The sequence below is a fragment of the Artemia sp. Qi Xiang Cuo genome, chromosome 11 (genome assembly GCF_049724085.1).
Source record: "Artemia sp. Qi Xiang Cuo chromosome 11, ASM4972408v1, whole genome shotgun sequence".
NCBI classification, from domain to species: Eukaryota; Metazoa; Arthropoda; class Branchiopoda; order Anostraca; family Artemiidae; genus Artemia; species Artemia sp. Qi Xiang Cuo.
In genome coordinates, this window is record NC_142804.1 from 43,927,107 (window position 1) to 43,949,824 (window position 22,718).

The 22,718-nt window shown below is 37.5% G+C and overlaps 1 protein-coding gene across 3 annotated transcripts in view; it reads left to right on the plus strand.

The window, feature by feature from the left end:
* The window catches only part of fh (frataxin), a 75,502-nt gene that overhangs the window by 43,219 nt on the left and 9,565 nt on the right, over positions 1-22,718 (plus strand). For all 3 annotated transcript variants that reach the window (XM_089096818.1, XM_089096819.1, XM_089096820.1), the window contains one exon: positions 17,997-18,110. In XM_089096818.1, the coding sequence (XP_088952944.1) occupies positions 18,007-18,110 (104 nt within the window). In that variant the 5' untranslated portion in view covers positions 17,997-18,006. The remainder of the gene's footprint in view (positions 1-17,996; positions 18,111-22,718) is intronic.

Below are 22,718 nucleotides of genomic sequence, written 5' to 3' on the forward strand. Positions count from 1 at the left end.
TTACTCCGATCTCCTCGACCACTCTACGCTGAAGATTCTTCGTCTTGGTAATGCATCAAGAAATTAACACTTTATCACAAGAATAATGTGATAAAAAAAATATTACATTTTTTTTATGTCAAAATTTCAAGAATAAAAGGCTTTCTTATTTGTATTTGCTTTAAGCAAAATAAATTCAGTTCAAACGTTTTAAAGGCGATCTTTATGTAAAACGATTTTTAATTAAACTTCCTATAATTACTGCACTCCAATATGCTTTCAGGAAAGCATAAGTCAAACTTTCCAGACAGTCAACAGCCCCCTCAAATTAGGATTACTTTTGTTCGTCTTAAATTTTCATTTTGCTCCTTAGTAGCCTATCTAAGAATCTTTTTATAAATTCAAATTCAATGCTTTAACAGGCACGACTGCAATCAGATATGTCTTTTCAAGGATTATTCAATGATGGAATGAGAAGTGGGCTGCTTAGGCTCTGTGAATCAGGTAGACTAGTTACAGATTGAAAATATATGTCATTTTGTTATGGGTAGTACTTACGATAATTAACCCCGGCCTTCATCGCCTTCGAATGTTCTACTATTAGCCCCTCAAGAAGGCATATACGCATAGGAGGGGGGGATTCGTTACTAAAACCTGAACTGTTATAATTTTGATCAACACCGTCCTTCTATCTCCCTCTAATCTCGTTTCATTTTGCCATTTTAGCTATTAAGTAGAACTTTCTCCTTGAAATTATTTCTCGTGCATATCCATGCCCATAAGAGTATTGTTATCAGTATTCAATTCACCAACGATATTTTTTTTTCTAGTACTTATTTTTTCTTTATTTTTCACTTGCCATGCGAATGCATATTCCTTAGATTAAACCTTTTAATGTATTTAGTACACTTGTTTTAAACTTTAATTTGTATATTAAAATTTGCTATAAAGTTCAATAAATTTGTTCAAAAAGAATTTCTTGGCGTTCGTGATTGCATGACAAAGGCCTTATAGATCGAATAATCAGATTCGTGTATTCCCTATGAATATGTTTTTCATATCCCAAAATCACGCTAGAAAACTATTTACCGCTTTCTAACTTTCCTCCTTGCATTTCTAGTCGGTCTTAAAATGTCACTAAGGATGTTTCAGGATTCGATATATTGCAGTGGTAAGGTATTTTCCATTGGCAAAATATGTTGGAATCTGATACAAAAATTAAAATTTGCGGTTTTACTTTAGCTGATAATTTATCCCATAACTGTACTGCAAAATATATTCTTGTTCTTCTACCCATTATAGTCCTCAGGATGCTGCAAATCTGAAAACTTTTTCTTTCTCTTGCGCCCAATTTTCATTTCAGATGAGGTGTCAATTTCTTCTAATAATCTTACTGATTACTTCAGGGCTTCGTTGTATCTAGGGAATAAAAACGCTATAGGCTGCATTGTCACTGATCATAGGCAACGCTATTACGCTGCCTATGATCAGTGACAATGCAGCCTATAGCGTTTGTGTTGGCACAATATATTATTTATTTATTTAATTTTTTTATTTAGACCATGGCATTTCGTATAGAACGAGTTGTCGTAGAAACTTCAAAAAGGGCTCACTCGATTGGAAATTGAAAGGGTTAGTGCCCTTTTTAACAGTCGAAAGTGACCGGAGGACCAATGGCCCCCACACACCCGTCATTTCCCCAAACACTTCTGATCAAAATTTTGATATAGCCATTTTGTTCAACGTAGTTGAAAGGTCCGGTTTATTATGTCTTTGAGGATGACACCCCCCCCCACAACCCTAAGGGTAAGCGTAAGTTATCCCCTGGGGAACACGATGTGACTCAATAGTAACTGAAACTCTAAAATATGAAATTTTGACATCAATAGATACACCAAAAGAATCGGTTTATTGTGCTGATTCCAAATATATAAAGTTTCAGTTTAATGTTACCCATCAAAAGCTATGACATTGAGAAAATTTGCCTGATTTTAGAAAATGGGGGGAAACATCCCCTAAAATTCAAGGAATCTTAATGAAAATCACACCATCAGATTCAGCGTATCAGAGAATAAGGAACATAAGGTTTTTGTAGAAAGTATTGTCGTAGAAGCTTCAAAAAGGGCTCATCCAGTTGAAAATTGAGAGAACTAATGCCCTTTTTAATAGTCGAATGTGATCGGGGGGAAAATGGCCCCCCACGCCCATCATTTCCCCAAACACTTCCGTTCAAGATTTCGATATAGCCATTTTGTTCAGCGTAGTTGAAAGGTCCAGAAACTATGTCTTTGAAGTTTACGGCACTCCCCCCTCAAAGCCCTCAGGGCAAGGGTTCTAAGTTATGCCCTGGGGACATATAGGGTTTTTATAGAAAGTGTTGTCGCAGACGCTTCAAAAAGGGCTCATTCTATTGGAAATTGAGAGGACTAGTGCCAGTTTTAATAGTCCAAAGTAATCGGAGGGCAAATGCTCCCCTCCACGACCATCATCTCCCAAAACACTTCTGATCATAATTTGTACAGCCATTTTATTGAACGTAGTTGAAAGGTTCTGAAACTATGTCTTTCAGGATGACAACCCCCCACAGCCCTGTGGGCAAGGGTTTTAAGTTATGCCCGGGGGCATATAAGGTTTTTATAGAAAGCGTGGTCATATAAACTTCGGAGGGGGCTCATTGGATTGGTTATAAGAAGTTCTAGTGCCCTTTTTAAAATTCAAAGGCATTGGAGGAGAGATACCCCCCCACACACACACACACAGACACGTCGCATTTTCCCGAAATGCAACTAGCAGAAATTTTGAGATGACCATTTTATTTAAAATACTCCAAATATCATATAATAAGGCTTTTGAGGTTGAAACAAACCCAAGAGCCTGGGGGCAAGGGTTGTAAGTTAACCCTGGGGGCATTTAAGATTTTTTTTTTATGGAAGGGATGGTTGTATAAACTTTAGAGGTGGCTCATTTGGTTGAAATTGCAAGTTTTAGTTCCCTTTTCATAGGCAGCGCGATAGCGCTGCCTAAGTAAAGAACGATGTGGGCACAATGTATTACTTATTTTTCTTTTTTCTTCTTCTTTTTCTTCTCCATACCCGGACACTTCGTATCGAAGGAGTTGTCGTAGAAATTTCGAAAAGGGCTCATTGGATTGGAAATTGGAGTGGCCAGTGCCCTTTTTAATAGTCGAAAATGATTGGAGGGCAACTAGCCCTACTCCACGCCCATCATTCCCCGAAACACATCGAAAATATGTTTTTGACGAGGATACTCCCCCACAACCCTCGGGGCAAGGGTATTGAGTTATGCCCTGAGGGCATATAAGAACGATGTTGGCACAATGTATCATTTATTATTTTTTTTTCCTTTAGAGCAAGGCACTTCGCATCGAAGAAGCTGTCGTAAAAACTTCGAAAAGGGTTCATTCAATTGGAAATTGGAGTGTAGTCAAAAGTGATTGGAAGGCAACTAACACCCCTTCCACCCCCACCATTTCCCGAAACACATCCAATCAAAATTGTTAGATAGCCATTTTGTTCAGTGTAGTTGATTTCCAAATAGAAATTATATTTTTGAGGAGGACACTCCCCAACAGCCCTCATGACAAGGGTTGTAAGCTATGCCCTTGGGCCATATAAGGTTTTTAAAGTAGGCACTTTTTTAGATACTTCGGAACCTGCTAAATCATTGGGACCTTCAACCAGACTGTGTTACTCTGGTGGGTAAAAGAAGATTTGAGGGCAACTAGCCCCCCCTCCCACACCCCTACATCCCCCCAACATATCCCATAAAAATTTTGAGATAGCTATTTTATTCTACGTAGTTTTAAGTTCTGTAAATTAGGTCTTTGAGGATAACAACCGCCTCACAGCCCTCAGGACATGGGTTGTAAGTTATGCCTTACAACCCATATAAAGTTTTTATAAAACGCGTTGTCGTAGAAACTTAAAAAAGGGCTCATTTGATTAGAAATTGAAATGGCTAGTGCCCTTTTTAATAATCGAAAGTAATTGGAAGGCAACTAACACCCCTTCCACGCCCAACACGCCCAAACACATCCAATCAAAATTTTGAGATAGCCATTTTGTTCCACGCAGTTAAAGTTCAGGAAATTATACCTTATAGCAGGACACTCCCCCCACAGTCTTCAGGGCACGGGTTATAAGTTATGCCCTTGGGGCCTATAAGTTTTTATTGAAATCTTAGTCGTAGAAACTTGAAAAAGGGCTCATTCGATTGGAAATTTAAAGGTCTATTGCCCTTTTTAATAGTCGAAAGTGATTTGAGGGCAACTAGCCCCCCTCTGTCGCCCATCTTTCCCCCAAACACAACCAATCAAAATTTTTAGATAGTCTTTTTTTTCAGTGTTGTGGATTTCCAGATAGAAATTATGTTTTTGAGTAGGACACTCCCCCACAGCCCTCAGGGCAAGGGTTTTAAGTTATGCCCTGGAGGCATATAAGGTTCTTATAGAACGCATCGTCGTAGAAACTTCAAAAAGCGTTCATTCGATTGGAAATTGAAATGGCTACTGCCCTTTTTAATAGTCGAAAGTGATTGGAAGGCAACTAACACCCCTTCCACGCCCACCATTTCTCCAACCACATCCAATCAAAATTTTTAGATAGCCATTTTCTTCCACGCAGTTTAAAGTTCCGGAAATTATACCTTTGAGCAGGACATTCCCCCCACAGTCTTCAGGGCAAAGGTTATAAGCTATGCCCTGGGGGCATATAAGGTTTTTATTTAAATCTTTGTCCTAGAAACTTGAAAAAGGGCTTATTCAATTGGAAGTCCAAAGGGCTAGTTCCTCTTTTTAATAGTCGAAACTGATTTGAGGGCAACTAACCCCCCCCCTCTCACGCCCACGTTTTCCCCAAACACATCCAATCAACATTTTGAGACAGCTATTTCATTCAACTCAGTTGAAAGTTTTAGAAATTAGGTCTTTCCGGATGACAACCCATCCCCCCCCACAACTCGCAGGGCACGGTTTTTAACTTAGGCCCTGGGAGCATGTAAGGTTTTTATAGAAAGAGATGTTGTAAAAACATCGAAAAGGGCTCATTCAATTGAAAATTGAAATGGCTAGTGCCGTTTTAATAGTAAAAATTGATTAAACGGCAACTAACCCCCCTCTCACGCCCACCATTTCCCCAAACACAGCCAATCAACTCTTTGAGATATCCATTTTGTTCAACGTAGTCGAAAGTTATGGTATTAGGTCTTTTAGGATGATAACCCCATCAGAGCCCTCAGTGGAAGGGTTGTAAGTTATGCCCTTGGGGCATATAAGGTTTATATAGAAAGTTGTAGAAATTTCAAAAGGGGCTCATAAGATTGGAAATTGAAATTGCCCTTTTTAATAGTCGAAAGTGAGTAGAGAGTAATTAACCCCTCTTTCACGCCCACCATTTCCCCAAACACATTCAATCAAAGTTTAGTGATAGCCATTTTGGTTGAAAGTTCTGGAAATTATGTATTTAATGATGACAAACCCCCCAGAGTCCCCAGGGCAAAGGTTGTAAACTATGCCCTGGGGGCATATAAGGTTTTTAATGATTGTGTTGTCGTAAAAACATCAAAAGGGGCTCATTCAATTGGAAATTGAGAAACACATCCAATCAAAATTTTCAGATAGACATTTTGTTCAACGTAGTAGAAAGTTCTGGAAATTAGGTCTTTTAGGATGACAACCCCCAGCGAGGGTTGTAGGGCAAAGGTTGTAAGCTATTCCCTGGGTGCATATAAGGGTTTTATTGAAAGCGTTGTCGTAGAAACTTTAAAAGGGCTCATTTGATTTGAAATTGAAAGGGCTAGTGCCTTTTTAATAGTTGAAAGTGATTAGAGAAAGACTAATTCCCCTCTCACGCCCTCTATTGTCCTATACACTTCGAATCAAACTTTTTAGTTAGTTAATTTCTTTAACGTAGTTCCTGCCATTCAGCCTTAGAGAAGAACAAATATCTTTACATCCCTGAGAGCCGGACTTTTCTTCCAGATCCTATATACATAAAAGTAGTTGATAGTAATTGCTGACGCAGAAACTCGAAAGTGGTTCATTTGGTTGGAAATCGAAAGGCCTAGTGCCCTTTTTAATAGTCGAAAGTGAATGGAAGGCTTGACTTTTTTATAATAAAGATTGATGTGGGTATAATGTATTGTTTTTTTTTGTTTTTTTTTATTGTTGTTTAGACCAGGGCACTGTATCGAAGGAGTTGTCGTAGGAACTTCGAAAAGGGCTCATTCCATTGAAAATAGAAAGGGCTGATGCCATTTTTAATAGTCGAAAATTATTGGAGGGAAACTAAACCCCCTCCCACGCCCACACTCCCATTTGACTTTATGTTTAAAAACTAAATGTTACCATAAGATTAAATCAAAATGTACTGTGTTAATGCTAATTCCCAATAATGCATCTCAGCAGTATCCCAAGAACGACTGAGGGTATTACGGGCGTATTTTCAACCTTTCGGGGCTGCTTCTGCTCTTAAAATTTAACCAAATCAAAATAGCGTAAGTGTATCCAAGCTATCAAAGCTATCAAAGTAAACAGATTTTTTTTGCAAATAATATCAAGTTTTCCATTTCAGGTCAACTAGAGGAGGTATGAAAGTAAATTGAACACTACTATTTGTGTCCAGATTTTTAAGAGGGTGTATGTTGTTAAAAATTGCTGACAATTTTTCTCCAGCATACAAATAGCAGGCCAAACTATAAATTCCTAAGAAAAACAAAAAATTTAAAGTATTATTTTCTTTTTCTCTGAAAAGACTATGTCAATATAAAACGAACAGAAATTAATTAAAAAAATTTTCCACAAAATAAGTTTTCAAAGAATACTAAAGAGCTTCATTAAACAAAAAATGAGCAAAAATAAAATCAAATAATCTAAGGCGTGACACTACCACAAATTAGCATCGATAAATAAATGAAACCCAAAACGAACAGAAATTACAGTAAATAACCGAGTCAAACTCGAAACGAGCAGAAGTTAATATAATTTGTGCTGAAAACCTCTATATCTTCCCAAGGCCAGAACACAATTTGCACTTTACTGAAAAAATATATATATTTTTTCTTTTATAAATTTAACAAATCAAGTAATATTAACATTTTGATTACTAACTATCAGTATATGTATATTAAACTGACAATGCACATTCATCTGTATTTTTTTCATTAAAGTGCAAATTATGTTCTGGTCTTGGGAAGGCATGGGGGTTTTGAGCCCTACTTATGTTAATTTATGCTCGTTTTGAGTTTGACTCGGTTATTTGTTGTAATTTCTCTTCGTTTAGGGTTTCATTTATTTATCGATGCTGATTTGTGGTAGTTTCACGCTTGGTAGATTATTTGATTTTATTTTTGCTCACTTTTTGTTTAGTGGAGTTCTTTAATTTTCTTTGAAAAACTTAATTTGTTGGAAAAGTTTTTTTAATTAATAAGAGTCAAAAGTGATGGAGTTCATACAAACCGCCAGAGCCTGAGGTCGAGGGTTTTAAGTTATACCCCTAGGGCATTTAAGGTTCTTATGGAAGGGATGGTTGTATAAAATTTGGCGTTGGCTCATTTGGTTGAAATTGGAAATTTTAGTTCCCTTTTAAGAGTCAAAAGTAATGGAATTCAACTAGCCTTCCCCTCCAACTACCCCTTTTTTCGCCCGACGAATCTGATTGAAACTGTGCGATGGCAGTTTTGTTTAAAATAGTCCAAAGAATATATAAAAACGCATCCAGAGCTGACACAACCCCTCAGAGTCCTGAGCAAGGGTTTTAAGTTATGCCCTGGGGGTATTTAGTTTTTTTTTATGGAATGGGTGGTCGTATTAAATTGAGGGTCTCTTGTGATTTTAAATTGAAGGTTATAGTGCCCATTTTAAGAGTCAAAGTCATTTGAGAGCAACCACCCGTCCACCCCCACCTCCCATGCTCATCATTTCCCAAAACCATCATCCAAACAAAGTTTTGAGAAATCAATTTTTTTCAGTATTGATGAAAGGTTCAGTAATTATGCGTTCGGGGATGTCACCCCCCCCCCCCCTACCCCTCCCCGAGGTATCAGGGCAAGGGCTGTTAGTTACGTAATTTGTTCATTGTTTAGATATAATATATCCTATTGAGAAAAAATTTGCATGTTGGACTTCTACTTTCCCAAAATATGAAGGGCATTAAGATGTGTCTTTCAGGATATGTTGAGGGGAGTGTTGAACTAAATCAAAACATGTTATGTGTATATGGGTTGTCAAAAGTGTGTAACTCAGGAATGACTGAGTATATTAATCTGGAATTTGTGGGAAATGATAAGGGAGATGATCAATTGACCAAAAAGGCAATATTTGCACGCTACTACTACTAAAACTACTGCTGCTTCTACTGCTACCACAAGTACTATTGCTACTATAACTACTGTCGCTGAAACTACTACTTCTTTAGCGACTACTACCATGGCTGGGGATATTGAAAAAATATCCGGGGAAACTTCGAGGGGAAGGTTGAACTAAATCAAAGCATACTATGTGTATACGGATTGCTGATACGGGCTTATCAGCATTATTTTTGAACGGCTTATCGAATCTAAAGGAAACTTCAGGGGTATCATGAGTAGGATGTTCAGTTGACCAAAAGGCGAAATTTACCTGCTACCACTGCTATTAATCATGCTGCTACTATCGTTACTATTAATGATAATACAGTATCACTGCTACTACTGTTCCTACTACTACCACTACTACTGATACTAGTACAATTAAGGCTACGCGTATGGATTTGAAAAATTTACAGAATATTGAGGGGGAATTTGAACTAAATCAAAACACACTATGGGCATGCAGATTGTCAAAAGGGCATATTTGAAGAATAGATTTAGGTATTGAGTTGGAACTTTTGGAGAGTACTGAAACGGGAAAAGCAATTGACAAAGAGGTGATACATGAATTTCAGTTCTAAAACTAATGCCACCGCTACTTTTTCTAACATTGTTATTGCTTGTATACTGCTCCAACTATTACTTCAATTGCAACAACTTGTAAGGCTTAGAGTATTAAGGTGAAAAGGGGAACAAAAGGGTGTCAAAAGCACACATCAACAATGTTTTTGAACGGCTTAACATGTCAAGGTGAAAATTTTGGGGCATCATGAAAGCGATGTTCAACTGACCAAAAGGCAATATGCATATGCTACTATCGCTAATAATACTGCTACTACTACTACTACTAATACATCACTAACACTACAACTACTTCTACTACCACCGAAACTATTGTTATAATAGTGCTATTAAGGCTAAGTCTATGAAGGTAAAATTTGAGAGAATATTGAAGACAAATTCGAATTAGCAAAAGACGCTATGTGCATTTAGATTGTCAAAATAACTTATCTTAAAAAATTGATTTGTGTATTAAGTTGGAACTCTCAGTGAATACTTAACTAGAAGATCAATTGACCAAAAGGCAATATGTGCACGCTACTACTAATACTACTGCTACTGCAACATTTACTAGTTCTACTACTATTATTACTTTTGCTCCAACTACTACTTCTATCGCAACTACTTGTAAGTTTAAGAGTATTAAGATGAAAATTTCAAGAAGTATATGAATGCACAGGTTATCAAAAGAGCAAATCGACAATGCCATAGCAATGGCTAATTGTATTAAGTTGAGTAGTAATACTACTGCTCTAACTACTATTACAACTATACCTAAGGGTATGAAGGTGAAATTTTCAGATAATATTCCTGAAAACTTCTGTTTATGGATGACAAACTCCCATCCTTATGCTGGTTGTCAAAATGGCATATCAGCAATATCTTAGGAATAGTTCTGTGTGTGAAATAAAAACTTACGACGCTTGTTGTCGGGGATGTATAACTAACCAAAAGACAATTTTTTGTATCATAATACTGCTGCTTCTACTCCTACAACTACTACTACTCCTACTATTATTATTACTGCTACTACTACTACTACTATTAAACCTAAGACTACTAGCATTAAATCTACTCCTACTACTATTACTATAGCTACTGGTGCAACTACTACTGCTAATAAACCTAAGGGTAATAAGGCAAAAATTTTGGGCAATATTTTATCTGTATTGAAATAAATCGAAACACACTATGCCCGCATAGTTTTTAAGAGGATGTATCAGCAATGCTTCAGGATCGGTTGATGGTATTAAGTTAATAATTTCATCATGTGTTGAAGGGGATGTTGCAAAAAAAAAGGTGCTATGTGCATACTGTTACTAATGTTATTACTGCTACTACAACTATTGTTACTACACAAGCTAAGAGTATTGATTTGAAGCTTTCAAGGAATATTTAGGCGGATGCTAAACTAAATCAAAACAAATTATGATCATGTAGATTTTCAATAGGGTGACAATGCGATATCACAATAACGGTTTACACTATCAAGTTAGACCTTCCAGGGTAAGTTGTGGGAGATTTTGAACTAGCCAACAGACACTATAGGGTCGTTCTTTAACTCATCTATGTGCTAATATCTTACATCTTTTGACAAAGAACGCTTAAAAGTGAAATTTCAGCACTAACATATCACATCTTATAGCGTTATTTTGCAAACGTCTTTCATCATTCTGCTCGGATGAGCGGGCTAAGAGCAATGATGAGTATATCATCAAAGTTCTCTCATCATTGTTCTATGTGGCAGGAAGATGGCGTCCTTCACACTTTTCTCTAACATCAGTGAACTGTAAGATCTTAGAACAAAAATGAGTGAAAATAACGGAATTTTTTGCAGAAAGTTGTGAGATCTTAGATGTAAGTTCGTAGTGCAAAAGAACGGCCCTTATGTGTATACTTCTAATATTACTTCTACGGTTACTGTAACTAATGACATTTAGGGCATAAAATTGCCCTAATATACGCATGCAAGTATTAAAGGGTATATAAGCAATATCATAGGCAGCGCTGCTCTATCATAGCTAGTAACATCATTGACATTTTAAAGGAGCTAATTTGGTTGGAAATTCAAAGTTTTAGTACCCTTTTTAAGAGTCAAAAGTGATTGGAGACATTCAGCCCTTCTCGTTAGCTCATAATTTTCCAAACGCTTCCATTTAAAATTTAAGATAGGCATTTTGTTCAGCATAGCTGAACGGTCTTGTAACTATATCTCTATGGCTACTGTGTTGGTCAACCTCCCCACAGTTATGCAATTTGTCCATTATTTAAAAAAAAAAAATAATAAACATTGCCTTAAGATTAATTCAAACAGCACTGTGTGTATGCTGATTGTCAATAAGACATCTCAGCAATATCCCAAGAACGACTTAGGGTATTATGTTCTAACTTTCGGGGCTAAATGTATTACTTCTTCTGCTCTTAAAATTTAACTAAATCAAAAGAGTGTAAGTGTATCCAAACTGTCAAAGAGCATAAATAGACTTTTTTTGCGAATGGTATTAAGTTTTATTTTTCAGGTCAATTAGAGAAAGTATAAAACTTAATTAAGCACTACTATCTGTGTCTGGATTTTTAAAAGTGTATGTGTAGTTACAAAATTGTTGAAAAAGTTTCTCCAGCATACAAATAGCTGGCCAAACTATAAATTCTTAATGAAATACCGAAAAGATTTAAACTATTATTTTCTTTTCCCCTGAAAAGACTATATAAAACAAGTCAATATAATACTTACTTACTTGTACTTGTTGCACGTTCAAGCAGCATCCATACTTATCGTGTCGCCCAGCAGATGACGACATGTCTCCTTCCATAGGTTTCGCTCGAGGGTGGCAGGGTCCACAAATTCCAGCCACTGGCGATCCCAGCGACGGCCGTATTTTCGGAATCCCCCGATTGGCTCCAGATCACACTTAACTGTTTCTAGTCACGTCTTCTTTTGGCCTCCTACCCTCTTCTTCCAAGTAGGTAGAGGTAGACATTTGCAGCATTTTTTGCTTATAAGGTCATCTGGTCTGCGCATTGTGTGGCCAAACCATCTCAGTCTCCTATGCTTAACAATGTCAGAGACAATTGGGCGATCCCCACATCTTCTCCTTACTTCTTCATTCAAGATTCTATCTGAGAGGCGGATACTCAGGATATAGCGCAGGCATTTGTGGTTGAATATATTCAAGCTCAATGCTTCGGCTGCTTTAAGTGACAACGTTTCACATCCATAGAGGAGGACAGAGAGAGCCATAGCTTCATACACTCGGAGCTTTGTACGTAGCGATATTTCGCTCCGCTTCCAGAGATACTTCCGTAATTGAAGGAAGACACTCCAGGCTGACTATATACGGCTCTGGATTTTTTCAGAAGAATAACCGGAAGGGTTTACCATCGATCTGAGGTATTTCAACGACTATACATCCTCTATATGATTACCATCTAGGATCACAGGGGTTTCATCCATCACATCTGTTTACATGGATTTTGTTTTTGGTAGGCTTATTTGGAGAACAGTCGAAAGTGCCATGAATGTCATGTCATTTATCATAGCCCGGGCTTCTGCAACGGATTCACCAAGCATGTCCACATCGTCAGCATAGTCAAGATCTGTGACGGAGAAGGACGGGCTCACTGCAACGCCTTTATAATTGTCCAGGACCCTGAGGATCCAATCGATGACGAAGCTGAACAAAGTTGGTGAAAGGACACAGCCGTGACGTACACCTTCCTCGATGAGGACCAGATCTGAAAGATCGCCATCGAATCTTACCCGGGCCTTTGTTCCAGCATAGTATGCCTTGAGCAGATTGATGATCTTCTCAGGCAAACTGTCCTCTCTCATTGCCTCCCATATTGCATCACGATGGTCCGTATCAAACGCGGTAATGAAGTGTATGAAGATTTGGATTGTTTCCTGCTGGTGTTTAAACCGGTGTTGAAGGATCTGTCGCAGGCTAAAAATCTGGTCATAGCAACCCATATCTGGCCTGATTCCTGCTTGGTTGGGTCGCGTTCGGTTGTTTCTGGTGTCTCTAAATCTTTTTAGAAGTATAACCGCGAACAGCTTGGCAGCAATGGAGATAAGTGATATACCTTGGTAGTTTTTGCAGTCCATTCGGTCTCTTTTTTTAAGATAGGGACAATTATTGAGGTCTTCCAGTCATCTGGGATGTATTCATTCTCCCAACCTTCGGTTATCACGCTATGAAGTTCATCCACCGCCGCCTCGGGGAGAGCTTTCAGTAACTCGGCAGGAATCTCATCTATTCCTGGGCTTTTATGGTTTTTCAAAACTTGGATCGCCTTAATTACTCCATCCCTGGAAGGTGGGTCCGTGCATACATTTTAATAAGCCTGGTTGTGCGGGGGGTTCTGCGGTTCCTTAAGTGGTTGCTTACGATTACTATTGTCTCCTGGTCTCAATAGCTATTGGAAATGAACTCGCCATATTTCGATACGTTCCTCGCTGCTTGTGATTATTTTCCCGTCCTTCGCCTTAAGCGAGGGGATGGTAGTTTGCTTTTTCTTCCCAGTGCATTCTCCAAGTATATGATAGAGTTTTCGTGTATCATTCTGTGATGCGGCTCTTTCCATATCACTGGCAACATTAGACCAGTAGGTTTTTTTGTCAGCTCTTGCTGATTTGTGACATTCTTGTTGTAGCACTTTGTATGTGGGGGACTTATTGTTGGTCATTTCTTTTTTCTTGCCAGAGAGTTTGATTGTCTTCTGAGATCCATTTCTTGGTTTTACGCTTGACAAACCCAAGTATGTCTGCGGTAGCTTCATTGATGTGGTCCTTGAATTTGCTCCATTTCTTCTCAATCTTTATCTTGGGGCACTGATCAGTCGAGATTGCCTCCTCGGTATCATCTTGAAGGACAGAGAAGTGGTTTGAGAGTTCAAGGACAAATGCTCCTCGGTAATCATCTACTTTCAGCTTCGAGACGTCTATTTTCTGGTTTGGCATAGTAGTCTTCCTTGAGCTAAGTCTGTACTTTAGCCTTGTCTTCAGCAAGAAGTGGTCAGATCCACTTTTCGATCCCGTGTCAGCACCTCTGTGCACTCTCGAGTCCAACACCATGGATTTCCATCGTCGGGATACAAGGAGATAATCTATTTGGGCCTTTACTCTTCCATCACGGGATTCCCATGTATACGTATGACACGGCTTGTGCCTAAACCTGGTGTTAGCCACAGCGAGATTGTTCTGCATTGTAAACAGCAAAAGCCTGTTTTCATTTGTGCACCTGTCTCCAAGGCTGTACTTGCCGGTCGCATGTTCCGAGTCATGCAGCTTTCCGCCAATTCTGGCATTGAAGTCGCTTCCAATTAGAAGGATATCTTTCCGGGGAACCTTATCAATGACTGTCTGCAGGTCATTGTAAAACTGATCTTTTTGCTGTTAAGCGACATCTTTTATTGGGGTGTAAATGCTAAGTAGTGTCAAATTGTGTGTATAACCTTTAGATCTGTCCCTTGTAATTCTTTAAGACACAGGGTCATATTCGGGTAAGCAAGTGGCCGTTTTTATGAACAGCAGGACGCCTGTTCCCGCACAAACAGATCATATCCTTATCACTAGTCGTGACCAAAGATTACCTTCCCAGCCGAGGATGTAAGGGTCAAGATGTTACGTCCATTTAGTCTCGTCTCAGAAACGCACAGAATATCAAGGTTATAAAGGTAAAATTCATCAGCTACAAAAGCTTGTGTCAATGAACATTTAATCGAGCACAGGTTCCAGCAGCCGATATTCAGGCCTTTTTTGTATTTGTATTTGTCTGGTATACCATACATAACATAAAATACAAAACATAAAATAACAAAAAATGTATACCCCCAACAGAGAGCAAAGCTCATAAAATTGGGTAAAAAAAAAAAACAACAAAAAACAAAAAACAACAAAACAAAAAAAACATTTCCTCATCATAACAAAAGAGAGAAAAAAAAACCTGGTTAAAGAAAAAAAAACAAAAAACATAACAAACATAAGAAAACAAACGCTGGACAAATGAGGCACGGAAGGCCATCCCAACATGGGTAACAAATATAAACAAAAAAATAATAATAATAATAAAAAAAATTTCTATTCCACCATCACAGGTCAATACATAATTTTAATATTTTCTTCCTTAGAACTGATATTTGCCGAAATGATGCCTCAATTTGAATTCTATCTTTCAGCCTATATTTATTTGAAATAAATGGTATTTGGTATCTAATTGAAAATCTAGATCTTTCACAATTAACAAAGGGAATTCGATATGTTCCAGAACACCTAAGAGCCGAAGGAGGGGGCAGAATCAACAGAGATTTTTCATAAAAATAACTACTAGGATCTTGTATTTTAAAATGCCATATTGATATATTAAGTTCTCTTATGTGTTTCAGATCTAATAAATTCAAGAAAAGAAATAATGTTTCATTTTCCAATGCATCTCTAAGTTTTGATGGACGATGTAAAAAATTTCCAAGTATTCTCACTGCTATATTTTGAAGGATCTGTAGGGGTTTTATATGCGTCCAAAAAGTATTTAAATAAATAATTGTGCAATAATTTAAATAAGGAGCAATCAAAGAATGATAAATTATTTTTAAAATTGAAAATGGAAAAACATGTTGCAAACGATACATAGACCCAATATTTTGCGAAAGTTTCACCCTTAAATGATCAATATGATTTTGAAATGACAAAAGGGGATCAATAAAAACTCCTAAATAACGATACGATTGAACTCTACGTATTTTATGCTCACCAACTTGAAGCTCCTGACATGAGATTTTTTTAGTAGCACGTTTTGAATGACCAAAAACCATAAATTCAGTCTTCTTAAAATTCGGTACTAAATAATTAGAAACAAACCATCGATTAACTGAACTAACAGTTTTAAACATATTTTGAATCAATGTAGATGAATCCTTCGCTTTAACAGAAACAGCTGTGTCATCTGCAAATAAAATTGTAAGACCATTATTTCCCTGCAAACATCGTGGAAGATCATTAATATACATCAAAAATAAAAGCGGACCTAATACCGATCCTTGTGGGACACCAATATCTTCAAGATCATTTAAACTAGACAAATGTCCATCAACATCTACCACGATTTTACGTCCATAAAGGTATGATCTTATTATATCTAGTCCTTTCCCTCTTATACCGGAATTTTCCATTTTATCAAAAAGAATTTCATGGTTTAAAGTGTCAAATGCTTTTTTAACATCATAAAAAACAGTAGATACATGATAATTACTATCTAAGCAGTCATTTATTTCTAATACAAGAGCTGCAACTGCTTGTTCCGTCGAATGGCCTGCCCTAAATCCAAACTGATATTTGGTAAAAAAATTTATTTTATCTAGATAATTAGTAATCCTTCCTTTTAAAGTTTTTTCCAATACTTTAGACAATGGTGATAAAATTGCAATAGGACGATAATTATTTGTATCAGATTTATCTCCTTTTTTATGCAATGGTATTACACGAGCAATTTTCCATCTTTTAGGAAATGTACCTGAGAAAATACATAAATTTAAAATATGAAGCAATGGTTCAAAAATTACACCTGCAATATTTTTTAGCAAATTAGTTGAAAGTTCATCATATCCCAATGAATTACCATTTTTTAAATTCTTAATGACCTTTTGAAATTCTGCAAAAGTAACCGGGGCCATAAATATGCTCGTATCTTCAGTGGGCGGTAGATATTTTTTATGCGACCTTGGGGAAGAAAGGTCAACTTCTCCTGAAGCAACAGATGATCCAATACTAGCAAAATATTCACTAAACTTCTTAGCAACAGCTTGTGGTCCTCTAAATTCTTTACCATTAATATCAAATAACACTTCAGGGTATAACAACTTTTTATTTCTTCCAATTTTATCATTAATCAAACTCCAAGTTTTTCTAGGGGAATCTGAATTTCGAAAAGATTTTTCATAATAAAGTCTTTCACTTACTCTAAGGATCCTTACCAGCATATTCTTATAATTTTTAAAACGCGTTATTAGGCCTTGTCTTCTTGATAGGACGGTAGCTAGCATACTTTTCGACGAGAGTTCCATTCTCGTCGCATCGCATAATATCGGGGATTTCGTAGCCAAAATTTTCAACATTTTTGTCATCATCATTACTGACTGTTTCTTGGGGATAAGGTACACCACAAGGTCCCACGTCTTGCGGTCACCCGAAGCGTGTTGGCCATCACCTTGGTCGGCGTGAAGCTCACTGATGTTTACACCCCTTCACCACTTTGAGGTGCGCTAGGAGATTTCCTATGCTGCCTAGGGACGGAGGATCAAGCCTCATTGCCTGGATGCCCACCACCGCCGTGGATATTTCCCGGCTTAGCTAGCCCTTTGCTCCCACCTAGATTCAGCAATAAAAGAAATTAACTAAAAAAAACTTTTTCTACAAAGTAAGTTTTTCAAAGAAAAGTAAAGAACTCAATTAAACCAAAAATTAGTAAAAATAAAATAAAATAATCTACCAAGCGTGAAACTACCACAAATCAGCATCGACAAATAAATGAAACCCAAAACGAACAGAAATTACAATAAATAACGGAGTCAAACTCAAAACGAGCAGAAATTAACATGAGTAGGGCTCAAAACTCCTATGCCTTCCCAAGGCCAGAATATAATTTGTACTTCACTAAAAAAAAAAAAAAAAATTTTTCACTTTTATAACTTGAATAAATCAGATATTCAATATTAAAAAAAATAAGTATTAGCATGTGTATATTAAACTGACAATGCACATTCACTTGTATTTTTCAAAAAAAAAAGAAAAGAAAGAAAAAAAAAAAAAAAAGGCCAGTGGCTAAAAATAGGCCAAAACTAACAAGGCAGACCTTACAAAATCGGATTTATCACTTTGACCGAAAATTTTTACTTTGGGCGGCCTGGTGTCGGTCTTAGTTTGGTCTCCGCCTAATCCTCGCTTTTGGACACAATCAACTCACTAATCTAGACAGTATGTGCATCCAGACTATTAAAATAGCTTAACTTCAATATCTTGGGAGTTGCTTAAAATCCCATGTGAATTTATCTTAAAAACTGTGAAAACTGCACTATCAGTAGTAAAATCTTTATTCCAGGGAGTGAGAAATGTCTTTTCAGAAGATGTATAATAAACTGTTTCCTCTGTTATACCAGAAAAGGATCCCATTAGTTATCCATCAAGGAGTCAGGTGTTTCACAGCCAGCGAAAAGTAAGTTGGATATTTGTTAATGCTCTTTCTTCAAGATACAGCTTTAAACAGATAATTAATATTAGTTTGGAAGTAAACTAAAGTCTAAGTCTCAACCAAAGGAGATATACTTCTTGCGCGGAGGAGGCATGAGCCAAGAACTATTCTGGGGGCAAAACTGAAAAAAACCTCGTTTTCCCCAGGTTTTATGACATTTGATCCTTTTTACAGATTAATGAATTTTAAGTTTTAAGGAAATACAAAGGTTTATAAAATGCTTTCCCTATTTGAAAAAAATGAGAGTCCACCCTCTCATCCAAAAAAATCAATATGGATTGGAAAACTGGTAGTCTATTTTAATGAATATTGATCGACTGCAGGTTAAAGACCTTCATACACTATAGACACTAAATGATGCGCTTTTCCGTGGTCTTTTCTTAGTGGTTAGAACACATTTTATATAGCCAATGCAGACTTTAATACCTGGAGACCCAGCTTCGCTCGATTACAAAAAAGAATTTTTTTATTCAGAATTTCAGTTTATATTACTCGGTCAACCCTTTTGCATATTTATACCAACAAGTTATTATACAATCAACAATCAAATTAAATTGTATCGTGCTTTTTGAAGTACTTAGTACAGACACTCATCTTCAGCAAAATTTATTATAACTATTCCAAGTACTTGTGACGTCATTCAAATGAAAAATGTTGGGAACATTCGAATACTGAAAAAATTATTCCATTGAAAAATATGAATACTGCAAGAGTCAAACCCCGATCTTCAGAATGAAGTCCGAAATGATATTAATTGGGCTAAGCAGGCTTATAAATAGTAAAAAAGGAAACATCAAACAGTTCATGTTACTGGACAGTAAGTAAGGAGCGATGCGACTCAATAGTAACTGAAACTCTAAAATATGAAATTTTGACATCAATAGATACACCAAAAGAATCGGCTTAAAGCTGCGGCATTGAGAAAATTTGCCTGATTTTAGAAAAAGGGGGAAAACATCCCATAAAAGTCAAGGAATCTTAGTGAAAATCACACCATCAGATTCAGTGTATCAGAGAATTCTAGCATAGAGGTTTCAAGGTCCCATTTTGTGCGGGAGCAACTTTCTACTAGGGGGGGGGGTATTGGCGGGAAAATTTTTCCATGGAGAGGGAGATTTCCGGCATGATTTGAAAAAGAATCAGAAATTATAATCTTTTTCAAATGAAAGTGGGCTAAGAAAGATTTTTCAGTCGAAATAGTCCGCAAAAAATTTTCTGGGGGGAACTTTCAGCGAGAATAGAATGGTCTGGGGTTAATTTTCCTGACGGGAGGTATCTTACGCGGGAGGAACTTTCCATGGGGAGGGGAGTTTATGTGGTGTGAAAGAATTTTCCATGGAGAGGGAGCCGGATTTCCCGGTATTGTTTAAAAATAATAAGAATTAAATAAAAAAAGAAGTTTTTTTTAAACTGAAAGTAAGGAGCAACATCAAACTTAAAACGAACAGAAATTGTTATGTATACTAAGGAAGGTTACCCCATCCTCAATACCTCGTTCTTTACGCTAACGTATGAATTTGGTCTCAAGTCTTTAAGAACGACTCCTGAAACACAAGACCCGTTTAATTAAAGCAATAAGAAGATTTTTTTTTGAATACTAAACAACTTGAGCGTGGAGAGCGAGGTATTGAGGAGGGGGTAACATCCCTCATATACGTAATACTTTCTGTTCGTCACAAGTTTTAATGTTGCTCCTTACTTTCAGTTTAAAAAACTTATTTTTATAATTTAATTTAATGAATAGAAACGCATATGAATGTGGTCCTCAATCAGATGAAAATCCCCTCCCCCTAAAAATTAAGGCTTTAAACAAGTTTTCTCAAAGTCTTTACCTATTTAGATCTGTTTTTTTTTTCACACCAGAAAATAAACATTTCCAATGTTAAAATTGTCTTTGAAAAATGTATAATTGTATTTAACAATCAAATGTGTGAATTCTCTTGCATACAAATTCGCTACTTACAAATTTGGTTAACCCTACTCGGAACGTTTTACAACATTAATGGTGTGGCTGCTATTAATTTTATCACCATTGCCTCAGACATTTTTTCCATGCCTTTTCCTGTAGCTGTTCTGATTAACTCATCATCTTGTCAGGGTTGCCACCCGTAGTGATTTATCACTATTTCTAGTGATTTTTTAAATCAGAGGCAACGCTGTAGCGTTGCCTATAGTAAAGGCCATACGGCTTCAATGTTTTATTATTTATTATTTTTTTTTTTTTTCCAGAGACACTTCATATGGAAGGGGTTGTCGTAGAAACTTCAAAGGGGGATCATTCGATTGGAAATCGAGAGCTCTAGTGCCCTTTTTAATAGTCGAAAATGATCGGAGGGCAACTAGCCCCCCACCCCCACGCCCCCCATTCCCCCAAACACATCCAATCAAAATTTTGAGATAGCCATTTTGTTCAGCATAAATGATTTCCATAGAAAATTTATTTTTGAGGAGGAAACTCCCCCACACCCCTCAGGGCAAGGGTTTTAAGTTATGCCCTGGGGGCATATTAGGTTTTTATAGAGGGCGTTGTAGTAAAAACTTCAAAAGAGGCTCATTCGATTGGAAATTAAAGGGCTAGTGCCCTTTTTAATAGTCGAAAGTGATTGGAGTGTAACTAGCCCCCTCCCCCTCCCACACCCATCATTTCCCCAAACACATCCAATCAAAATTTTCAGATAGCCATTTTGTTCAGCATAGTTGATTTCCAGATAGAAGATATATTTTTGAGGAGGGCAAACCCCCACAACCCTCAGGGCCAGGGTTTTAAGTTATGCCCTGGGGGCATATAAGGTTTTTATAGAAGGAATTGTCGTAAAAACTTCTAAAAAGGCTCATTCGACTGGTAATTCAAAGCGCTAGTGCCCTTTGTGCTAGTCGAAAATGATTGGAGGGAACCAGCCTCCCCCCATGCCCATCATTCCCCCGAACACATCCAACCAAAATTTTGAGATAGCCATTTTGTTCAGCATAGTTGATTTCCAGATAGAAAATATATTTTTGAGGAGGATGCTCCCCCACAAGCCTCAGGGCAAGGGTTTTAAGTTATGCCCTGGGGGCATATAAGGTTTTTCTAGAAGGCGTTGTCCCAGAAACTTCAAAACATGCTCATTCGATTGGAAATGTCGAAAGTTATTGGAGTGTAACTAGCCCCTTCCCCTCCCCCCCACACCCATAATTTCCCCAAACACATTCAATCAGATTTTTGAGATAACCATTTTTTTCACCGGTTATTAGTTCCAAGGATAAAACACGTTTTTAGGGATGAAAATCCCCCAAGACTCTCAGATAAAGGGTGTGAAGATTCGTACTGGGGGTACCTCAGGTTTTTATGGAATGTATTGCCGTAGAAACTTCAAAACATACACAATCTTATGGAAATTAAAAGAGTTTATGCCTTTTTTAATAGTAGAAAGTTATTGGTGGGTAACTAGCCCCCCCCCCCATAGCCATCGTTTCTCCAAACACATCCAATCAAACTTTTGATATAGCCATTTTGTTCAGTGTAGTTGATATCCAGATAGAAAATATGTTTTTGATAAGGACACTCCCCCAGAACCTTCAGGGCAAGGGGTTTAATTTAAGCCCTTGAGGTTTCTACGGTTTTTATAGAAGGAGTTGTCGTAGAAACTTCAAAACAGGAACATTCCATAGGAAATTCAATGGGATAGTGCCCTTTTTAATAGTCGAAAGTGATTGAAGGGCAACTAGCCCCCCCCCCACGCTCATAATTCCCCCAAACACATCCAATCAAAATTTTGAGATAGCCATTTTGTTCAGCATAGTTGATTTTCCGATTCAAAACATGTTTTTGAGGAGGACAATCCCCCACAACCCTCAGGGCACGGGTTTTAAGTTATGCCCTGGGGGAATTTAAAGTTTTTATGGAAGGTGTTGTCGTAGAAACTACAAAACAGGCACATTCAATTGGAAATTAAAGGGCTAGTGCCCTTTTTAATGGTAAAAAGGAACTTAAGTGCAACTAGTTCCCCCCCCTTCCAGCCCCTCATTCCCCCAAACACATCCTATCAAACTTTTGAGATAAACATTTTGTTCAGTGTAGTTGATTTCCAGATAGAAAATATGTTTTTGAGGAGGACACTTCCCCACAACCCTCAGGGCAAGGGTTTTAAGTTATGCCCTGGCGGCATATAAGGTTTTTATAGAAGGCATGGTCGTAGAAACTTCAAAACAGGCACATTCAATTGGAAATTCAAAGGGCTAGTGCCCTTTTTAATAGTCAAAAGTGATTGGAGGGCAGCTAGCCCCCCCACACCCATCATTCCCCCAAACACATCCAATCAAAATTTGGAGATAGCCGTTTTGTTAAGCGTAGTTGATTTCCAGACAGAAAATATGTTTTTGAGGAGGACACTCCCCCACAACCCTCAGGGCTCGGGTTTTAAGTTATGCACTGGGGGTATATATGGTTCTTACAGAAGGCGGTGTCGAAGAAACTTTACAAAAAGCTCATTCGATTGGAAATTCCGAGGGATAGTGCCCTTTGTAATAGTCGAAAGTGATTTGAGGGCAACTAACCCCCCTCTCACGCCCACCTTTTCCCCAAACACATCC